At 39.0% G+C, this 9,705-nt stretch overlaps 1 protein-coding gene across 2 annotated transcripts; it reads left to right on the forward strand.

The window, feature by feature from the left end:
• The first annotated feature begins 3,960 nt into the window (after positions 1-3,960).
• On the forward strand, positions 3,961-9,412 carry LOC107304222. Of its 2 annotated transcripts, none has more exons than XM_015837388.1 (7): positions 3,961-5,365; positions 5,839-5,940; positions 6,015-6,192; positions 6,277-6,431; positions 7,427-8,323; positions 8,447-8,522; positions 9,042-9,412. In XM_015837388.1, the coding sequence occupies exons 1-6, from the start codon at positions 3,980-3,982 to the stop codon at positions 8,465-8,467; spliced, it is 2,739 nt and encodes a 912-aa protein (XP_015692874.1). In that variant the 5' UTR covers positions 3,961-3,979; the 3' UTR covers positions 8,468-8,522; positions 9,042-9,412. The 2 variants fall into 2 exon arrangements, with proteins under 2 accessions (XP_015692874.1, XP_015692875.1); XM_015837389.1 differs by lacking the exon at positions 9,042-9,412 and having other exon boundaries at positions 7,427-7,850; positions 7,945-8,323.
• Positions 9,413-9,705: the final 293 nt, after the last annotated feature.

The raw sequence follows: 9,705 nt of genomic DNA on the forward strand, positions 1-9,705 counted from the left end.
AACTAACTGACACACCCACGCATTCTAGAATTTAGGTCCTGCACTGAAGTGATCTAAGAAGAGACTCTCAAGCCTTTATATATGACACGTCAGCAAGCATATTTTTTATGTCAACAGCTGCACTAAATTGATCCTTGATCGATCGTACGTTGAGATGTAAACTCCCGGTCTGACCAGCCCTATGGACTTAGTCCGACTAGCACCCCGTTGCTAAGTCCAAAACTCATCTAGAACACCCCATGCAGTCTGGGGGTTCCGCCCACAGGTCAATTCAGCACCACCGATAGTTAGCAAAACGATGGTATCTTAACCCATAAACTAACTAGAATGTTTGATTTTGATGTTCTTGGACTCTATAAAAAGGTTACTAAAAGGGCTATCTAACCCACGAACAATCCCTCCAAGAATCATATGTTTTATCAATGATATATGAGTCAAACACTAAGGGATAATTGAGTGAGCGTACCCATAAAGATAATATACGGGGGTGTTTATTTCTAGGAGCTAAAGTTTAGCCCCTAGTCACATCGGATGTTTAGATATTTATTATAAATAGTAAACACAGATTATCAATAAAAATCATCCATAATCTTGGACTAATTTGTGAGACGAATCTAATGAGCCCAATTAATCCATAATTAGCCTATGTGATGCTACAGTAAACATTTGCTAATTATGGATTATTTAGGCTCAAAAAATTCGTTTCGTGGATTAGCTCTCATTTATGAAATTAGTTTTTTATTAGTCTATATTTAATACTTTAAATTAGTGTCCAAATATCCGATGTGACACGGGGCTAAAAAGTTTATTCCCATCCAAACAAAGTCTCGTTGGATATGCCTACATCTCTCTATGCATGGATATGCCCACATATCGACAGTGCAATTAAAGTGAGCAGGAACCTTAGTGCTATATTTCCAATTCATGAACTTCTGATGCTATAGAACTAAAGTTCCCTGAAAAAAAAAAATCAACGTGTGTTTGTTCCCCTGGATAAATTTAAAATTTCTAGGATGATATTGTTTGCTCCATGCTTTGAAAATTACGTTTTCTCAAAAAAAAAAAACTGTAGTGCATTGCCTGAACCATTTTGCGTTTAGCTATTTTTAATTTTATTATTACTCCTCCATTTTTTATTGAAATTGTTGACTTTTGGGTTCATTTTGACCATTCGTCTTATCGAAATAATTTATATATTTATTAATTAGTTTTGTTATGATTTGATTTATTACTAAACTTTAAAAATGACTTATAATCTTACATATTTGCTCAAAAATTTTGAATAATACGAATGATTAAACATAGATTCAAAAATTTAGCAGTGTCAACAATAGAGGGGGTAATATTTAATTTATCATTGTAATAAAGTTGATGATTCATGATAATAAACCCCTTAACATTCTAAATCAAATATGGGTGCTGGAGTCATGATTGTCTGATTCTGTGATAATCATTTGAGTGTATAGATAGATGGATTAAATCCTACAAATTTGAAAAGTTGTTGTAGAAAATTATTAAAAAAATTATAACATTTTTTTTGCAAAAAATCCTTTTAGGAGTCTAGAAAGTTGTTGTAAATAATTAGAAATTGCTGGTTGTGTTTTTTTAATGAAATGGAATAATGCACATGTTTTTCAAACTCCTAATTGACATATTTTTTGTTAAAGGAATTATAGCTGTATTTTGAGAAAATATTTGGAATTTAAAATTGAAGTTTGCAATAGTAAATAATTTGTTTGTAGTGTTGAAGAGTTACGAGAAAATGATTGAATTTTGTAAATAGGCTAGGTGATGTAAAAGGAGGATAGTGCCGGGGGTATATAATAATAAGGGCACGTTTAGTTTCTAATTTTTTTTCCTAAAAACATCGTATCAAATCTTTGAACACCTACGTATAGATGAAAAAGAAAACTAAGTCCCCGTTTAGATGGGGAAAATTTTTGGAAGAGATATCACATCAACACATATGATCATACATTTAAAACGCAGTTTAATTACAAAACAAATTTTAGATTTCGCCCGAAAACCACGAGACGAATCTTTTGAGTCTAATTGATCCGTTATTAGCACATGCTGGTTACTGTAGCCCTTATGGCTAATCATGTACTAATTATGGTCAAAAGATTCGTCTCACCATTTTTCTCATATCTGTGTAATTAGTTTTAATGTTTATATATATTTAGTGCTTTATTTAGGTGTCCAAAAATTCGATGTGATGTTTTTGGAAAAAGTTTTTTTCGAACTAAATAGGGCCTAATTGCATAGTCAGGGGGAAATCTTAAGACGAATCTTTTGAGCCTAATTAATTATTAGCCATAAGTAATATAGTAACTCATATGTGCTAATGACGGATTAATTAGACTCAAAAGATTTGTCTCGTGGTTCCAGATGAGTTATGAAATTTATTTTTTATTCGTGTCCAAAACCTCCTTTTGACATCCGGTCAAACATCTGACTCCGATGTGACACCTAAAAATTTTTAATTGCGAACTAAGGGGGTGTTTAGTTGGTGAAATGAAATTTTTTATGTGTCACATCAGACGTTTGACCGGATGTCGGAAGGGGTTTTCGGATAAGAATGAAAAAACGAATTTCACGGCTGGCATAGAAACCGCGAGACGAATCTTTTGAGCCTAATTAATCCATCATTAGCGCATGTGGGTTACTGTAGCACTTATGGCTAATCATGTACTAATTAGGCTCAAAAGATTCGTCTCACGATTTCTCACATAGCTGTGTAATTAGTTTTTCGTTTTATCTATGGTTAATACTCTATTTAGGTATCCAAAGATTATTATAATATTTTTGGGTGAAAATTTTTGGGAACTAAACAGAGCCTAAATGGCCTAAGAAAGCAGCAGCATGGCAGCATAGGCCTTGTTTAGTTCCTAAAATTTTTTTTCAAAAACATCACATCGAATTTTTGGACACCTAAATAAAGCATTAACTATAGATGAACCAAAAAACTAATTGCACAGTTATGAAAGAAATCTTGAGACGAATCTTTTGAGCATAATTAGCCCATGATTAGCCATAAATGCTATAGTAACCAACATGTGCTAATGACGGATTAATTAGACTCAAAAGATTTGTCTCGCGGTTTATAGGCTAGCCGTGAACTTCGTTTTTTCATTCGTGTCCAAAACCCCTTCTGACGTCCGATCAAATATTTGACGTGACACTTTTTTTCTTCATCTAAACAACACCACCACCATAGTGTGCTGTGTGTGAATAGTGGATTAGCGAGGGGTTGTAGTGCTAATGGTGCACTCTCTTCACATGGCTTACGAGGGAAGCCTCTTCTCTGGAATTGCTTTTGCCTCGTCTCCTACGCGAGAGGCTGCAGAGCAGGAGACAAGAAGAGTACTAGTACTAGTGATCGCCAAAACTTGTGGGCTCTAGGGCTAAGGTTTTCCTCTCCCGCGCCGCCGCCGCCGCCGCCTCTGCCATGGACGACGACGATGCTGTTGCCGCGGGGAAACCACTCCTTTCGCAGGACTCTTCGATGCCTATGGAGGAGGAGGAGGAGGAGGAGGACCAACTACTCGCCGCCTCCACCTCTGGTTCTGGAGGACCCCTTGCCATCGGGAGGAGGCTTCTCTCCTCCATGTCCCTCACCCGCACTCTCTCCGCCATCACCCTCGCACAGCCGCCGCTTCCTCAAAACCCGCCTCCGCCTCTCGGCCTCAGCTTGCTGCTCCACCCCGACGACGCCGTCACTGGGTTTAGGGACCTGGCGCATGCTCTCGACACCCTCCCTTTTCAATGCGCTCAGCCTCACCTCATTCAACCACTACAGCTTGCAACCGTGCCTACTACTGCTGCTGCCCAACCACCGCAGATGCTTCACCCTCAAGCCTGGGAGAAGACTGTCATCAGGCAAGGTAGCGCTGCACCTTTCAAACATCAAGTGCAGACTGTGGAGCAGCGCCATGAACTAGAAGAGGCCATGGATGGTAATTTGCCCCAAGATCATGGCATGGTGGATCAACAGGGCACCACTGACAATCAAGGTGCGATCAAAGATGGAAATACTTTGGAGTTTCAGGAGCTGGTGCTGGTTCAGCAAGACGTCATTCAAGAAAGGGGTCAAACCACACAAGACATTGCTGTTGAGGACCAAAACAAGGCAGTGGAAAACTCTGTCAGCGGTGAATTTAGGGGAACAATGGATAACTATGCTATGGGATACCTGGAGGTGGTGGAGCATGATCTGATTGACCAAAGTGGTGAAACCGTGGATGGCATCGCTGTTGACGATCAAGTGAAGGAGGTGGAACATGGTGTCATCCGTGAAAGGAGTGAAACGACAGATTGTGTTGCTATTAAGGATCAAGAGCAGGTGATGGAGCAATTCGCCAGTTATGGGCCGAGAGTAACCAAGGATAATATTATTATGGATCATCAGGTGTTGGTGGTGCAAAGTGTCATTGATGAAAGGGTTGAGGATCAAAGGAGGGCACTGCAGCAATGCATCATTGGTAAACTGCGCACAACTGAGAACAATAATGTTGTGGAAGACTCAACAATGGTGGAGCAAAGTATCACCGACGAATTTGCTGAAGCTATGGGTGACATTGCTGTTGAAGATCAAGAGATGACATTGGTGCAATGCACCAATGATGAGCTGGAAGGAACTGAAAATTATAATGCTCTGGAAGATCGGGTTTCTGAGCAAGGTGCCATTTATGAGAGGGGTGCATATTCTTCTACTGAAGATCAAGAGAATGCGGTGGAGCAATGTGCAGGTGACGTAGCAAACGCTACCAAGGTCAACAATGTTGTGCCTGTGGAAGAGAAGGCGGTGGAGCAAGATGGCATTGGCAAAGAGGACATTGCCATGAAAGATCAGGAGGAGGCAATGGAACAATGTGGAAATGATGAATTGAGAACAAGCAAGAATGAGAAGGTTGTAGAGGGACATAAGGTGGAAGAGCAAGGTGTCATAGATGAAAATTTGGCTGAACTAAGCATCAATGATGAACCAAGAATAACCAAAGATGTGATTGCTTTCCAGGATCAGGGGAAAATGTTCGAGCAAAGAGTTGGTAATGAACAGGTTGCAAGCAAAGGCAAGTTTGCTATTCAAGATAACATGGAGGTCGTGGACCATGTCTGTCATGAATGGGACACGACTGAGGATGATCTTGCTATTGACGTGGCAGCTTCTGTAGGTACAAATGCCATTTCATTTTCTGAGGATTTAATCACGTTAAATGACAATGTCAGCGGCTGGGGAATGGTCAAGGAGAATGTTAAGGTTTGTGTTGCGTACCCACAAAGGCCTGGCAAACTGAACTGCCATTTTTATCTATCAACCGGAAGTTGCTCGTATGGGTTGTCATGCAACTTCAATCATCCACGGGTAAAACCAACACCATTCCCATATCCTTATTTCTTTTCAAAAAAGAGGTTTATTAATCACTGCATCGTTCATAACTGCAATTTTTATTAGCACTGCAAGTAAATTTTTTTAATATGTAGCAAACTGTGTGCTTTTCCTTCTCTCTTCCTATCTGATGGGTGCATAATGCAACAAATGGTAGTGTTCAATACTATGAAAACACACTCTTGCACACTCTATGCTTATTGTAGATTCATGGCATTTGATGTGTCTTTTTCTTTGCCTAAATATTCAGTCTGCCCTATTTTTGTTTGGTCCCTGTATGAACAGGACATGATTTGGATAATTTAATTTTGTATGAATAAATGAAGTGGGATTTGAAAACCCGATTATACCACTTATATTGTTTTATTTTTGCCTATTGCTCTAGTTTTTTTTTGGTGAGCTATATGATGATTTTAGTTTTCTGTTGACATGTGCTGCCATTGCTGCAGCTTAAAGCAAAGCCGGATATTTCAAGCTTTCCCTCTGAGCAAGAAAATTATGGAGCTACCGGAATTCTTGAGCTGAATCGCGTTGGCCTCCCAATTATAGAAGTATGATTTTACCGTCTAGCCACCTTCGGAAGTTTCTGAAATTAATTCTAACCCATGATAGGTTCATTTTCCAGGGAGCAAGGAATTGCAGTTATTACATGCGTAATGGTACTTGCAGCTATGGGAAGAAATGTCACTTCAACCATCCAGAGCAAGTCATTGATTCCCAGTTTGACCCACCAACTGGGTGGGATGATGATGCCTTTCCATCTTCAGCACTCTCAAAGAAATCTCATGACCATGCAAATCCAGGTGACACATCATACTTGGAGAATTATGACCATGCAACATTTGTTGGCATATCATACATAATTTCTTCTGACTATACAACCTCAGATGACACATCATACTTCAAGAGATCTTCCAGTCATGTGGCCTCAGATAAAAAATCATCGGTGTCAATGGTCCTTCCTCCAAACATACTTCGGATGCTTTTACCTCCAGAAAAGGTGCCTCCTAGTACAGAAGAAAAGGTGATGAAAGTAAACAAGGTACACACTTTTTCTGTCTATATTATGCTAACCATGCATAATTTAGATAGTCTCTTTTGGATGTTTACACTTTATAGTGCAAACCAGGTTATACTGCTCCTTCAGTCTTAAGGTAGTAAGCAACTCTATGTTGGAACCTATCAATTGCTCTAGAAAGACCATCTTAATATGTCTCCTTTATTGTAGCTTGTTGGATCTAGTGAGAGTTCACACACCTTGCGAACTATATGTAAAAGATTCCAACTAAAGAAGTGTATCTGATGACTATTACTGCAAGAATAGCAGTCATAGATGTTAAGGTTGTCCTGAACCTTAAAAGTAGGCAATGTGATAGCTGGCATACTGTATCCCAAATTCATTTTAGTGGCTAATGCTCACTTTTTTCATTTAGTATATGTGTTTTTTATTGACATGGATAATACAAATCAGTAGCTTGGTGCCAGGTGATCACATAATATACAAACTACTTTGTTTGAGATTTTCAGTACCATTTGTGCATGATAGGTTTTAAAAATGAGATAACACTCGTTTTCATGAGGTAATTAGTTTTGCATGTAGGAGAAACATCAAAGAAGAGCTATGCATGGTTGGACCTAGCAATTAGTTTTCATGAGATAAGAGCCATATTAGTTCCCATTCGTTTAGGCTATTTGGCTGAGATGATTGGTGGCATGGAGAATGTGGCATGTCATTAGTACATAATAAATTAGGTATTATCTATTATACACTTGAAAAATGGATTTATTTGATTTTTAAATAAACTTCTATATAGAACTGTTTTTCCAAAAAATGGTACTGTTTAGCAGTTTGAGAAGCGTGCTTACGATAAACGAGGGAGTAGCTCGTCCTGACTTCTCAAACGAACGGGGCCTTAGTTGTCTTGGAATGAGATATTGCTGCTGCATTTTTGTGACTTCAGTTGGGTACTGCTCTAGACACACGTTACTGTCTGTGTTTTCCTTTTAATAATTATTTGTTTCGTTTGCATCATGTAGGATATAAACTGGACAGCTGCTTCAGATGATTCCAGTGGTTGTTCAGCAGATAGTACAGGTAGAGCTCTGGGCAAGCAAGAACATGTGAACTATCTTGAGAGGCCTGGAAGAAGACCAGAATGCCCTTTCTATACGAGATTTGGTGATTGTAAATTTGCATCAGCATGCAAATATGACCATTCTAAAGACAGATTCACTAATAGATCATCAGCTGCTTCAGATAAGTCCAATGGATGCCATTCAGCAGATAGTTTGGGTGGAGCTTTGTGCAAGCAGAAACATGTGGACTATCCTGAGAGGCCTGGAAGGCCAGAATGTCCTTTTTATATGAGATTTGGTGATTGCAAATTTGCATCGGCATGCAAATATCACCATTCCAAAGACAGGCAGGGAGAAGAACTGGTGGAACATCCGGAGAGACCTGGTGAGCCAGAATGCCCCTTCTATATGAAAAATGGGTACTGTAAATTTGGTGTAGAATGTAAGTTCCATCATTTGAAGGGTTCAATTCCAAGCAGGTGGAGCCCAAAAGATATCAAAGGGCCAGTTGCTCCTAAGGAACACCATCCGGCAAGCAAAATCAAACTACAAGACCATATGTACCAGCAAGACCAGTATCCAGAGAGACCTGGACAACCAGACTGCCGGTACTACATGCAGTTTGGGAAATGCAAGTACTGGTCTGCATGTATATTTCATCATCCTAAAGATAGACTTTCAAATGGTTGTCATCCATCAGAAGAGACTGTTCCTAAGCAAGAGGAGCACACAGAACACGCACTGTATCCTGAAAGGCCTGGTGAACTGGAGTGTTTCTACTACATGAGGCATGGCTCTTGTAAATTCCAGAGGAACTGCAAGTACCATCATCCAAAAGACCGACTTTCCAACAAATCGGTATGCATTACTCGTCAAATTTAGAAGCTTATAGTGCTTTTATTCTTCTTTTCCTTTGGATCTTATAGTGCTTTTCACTTTCTCTTGAGGTGATATCCACAATTTTCTGCATTTGAATGGCAGTGTGACCCGGCCTTTGACTGAATTTATCCACTTCTACCATGGGAGCAGAGAACATACTGCTTTTGTGATGTTGCAGGTACATCAACCGCTGCTAATTTTTCCTCATCCCATCTCTTGGCTTGACCATGATCTTTTGGCTTTTTTAGGAAAAGAGTGAAACACGTATTTGCAATATAATAATTTATTAATAGAATTTTTATATACGTGTTCTTACTAATCTAAAAGCAAAGTCTGAAAAATAAGTTACGATAAAAAAACAAAATCAACTTCAAATTTAAGGTTGAAGATTCAAATTTTTAGCTTGTAAGCATAAACAGAAGCAAAAATTTGAGGCTGCAATTCTTTTTATAAGCAAAATGTCATGGCAATACAGCTAAAATAAAACTCTACCTTTGGTTAAAAGTCCCGTGGAAGGCCATGGGTCAAGAAAAACGTCTTGTCTTGATCTGCGCTCATTTCCAATGGTTACGGTTTAGTTGATGTCTTGTCTGTGGAGTGGCTGAAGGGTGATGACTGCAGTGCATACAACCTCTAGTTTCCCTAATTTTCTTTAATCTGGTCTGTAACCCTGGTGTTATGGTTGTCTTGTTTGCAGCACCATTTTGTTTCACTTGACGCCATAGAACAGACGACGGATAAGAGAGTACGACTAATAGAGCGCCTGGAACAGCGGCTGACGAGAGGACGGCTGGTTGTCTTGTTTGCAGTATCATTTTGTTAGTGTGGAACTTGAACTGTTAAAAGTAAATTCTTGGTGTGTAACAAGGTGGCTGAACTGGTGAAGAGAATAGCAGCCAGCTGCTGAGGTCATGTAGGCAATCACGTAGAACTGCAAAGCTGTTGTTAGCTCTCTTTGTCCTCACTTCCGAATTTTATTAGATAAGACATGCGGATCAAGATTCCACATTTCCACTGTTTAGGCTATTTACTTGTGGACTACTTGTCTCAGAAAAATTAACTTTTGAGTTGGGATATGAACATGCATGTCTAGATTTAAACCTAGAAATTCATGTTTTTTATGAAAAAAGTCAAACAACTTATTTGTAAAAAAAATAATCTATGAATAAATCTTTTATATACCTATGCTCAGCAATTTAAAAACCAAAGTTAGAAAATAAACTTTGATGAAAAAAACACCAAAATTAACTTTAAATTTTAGATTAGATTGAGGTGAAAAGGAAAGGAGGACGGCTATGGACAGATGCGAACAAACTGAAACGGCTTCTCTGTCGAGTTCATGTGGGCCCTTCTGTTTAATA

Source organism: Oryza brachyantha, chromosome 5 (assembly GCF_000231095.2).
Source record: "Oryza brachyantha chromosome 5, ObraRS2, whole genome shotgun sequence".
Taxonomy (NCBI): Eukaryota; Viridiplantae; Streptophyta; class Magnoliopsida; order Poales; family Poaceae; genus Oryza; species Oryza brachyantha.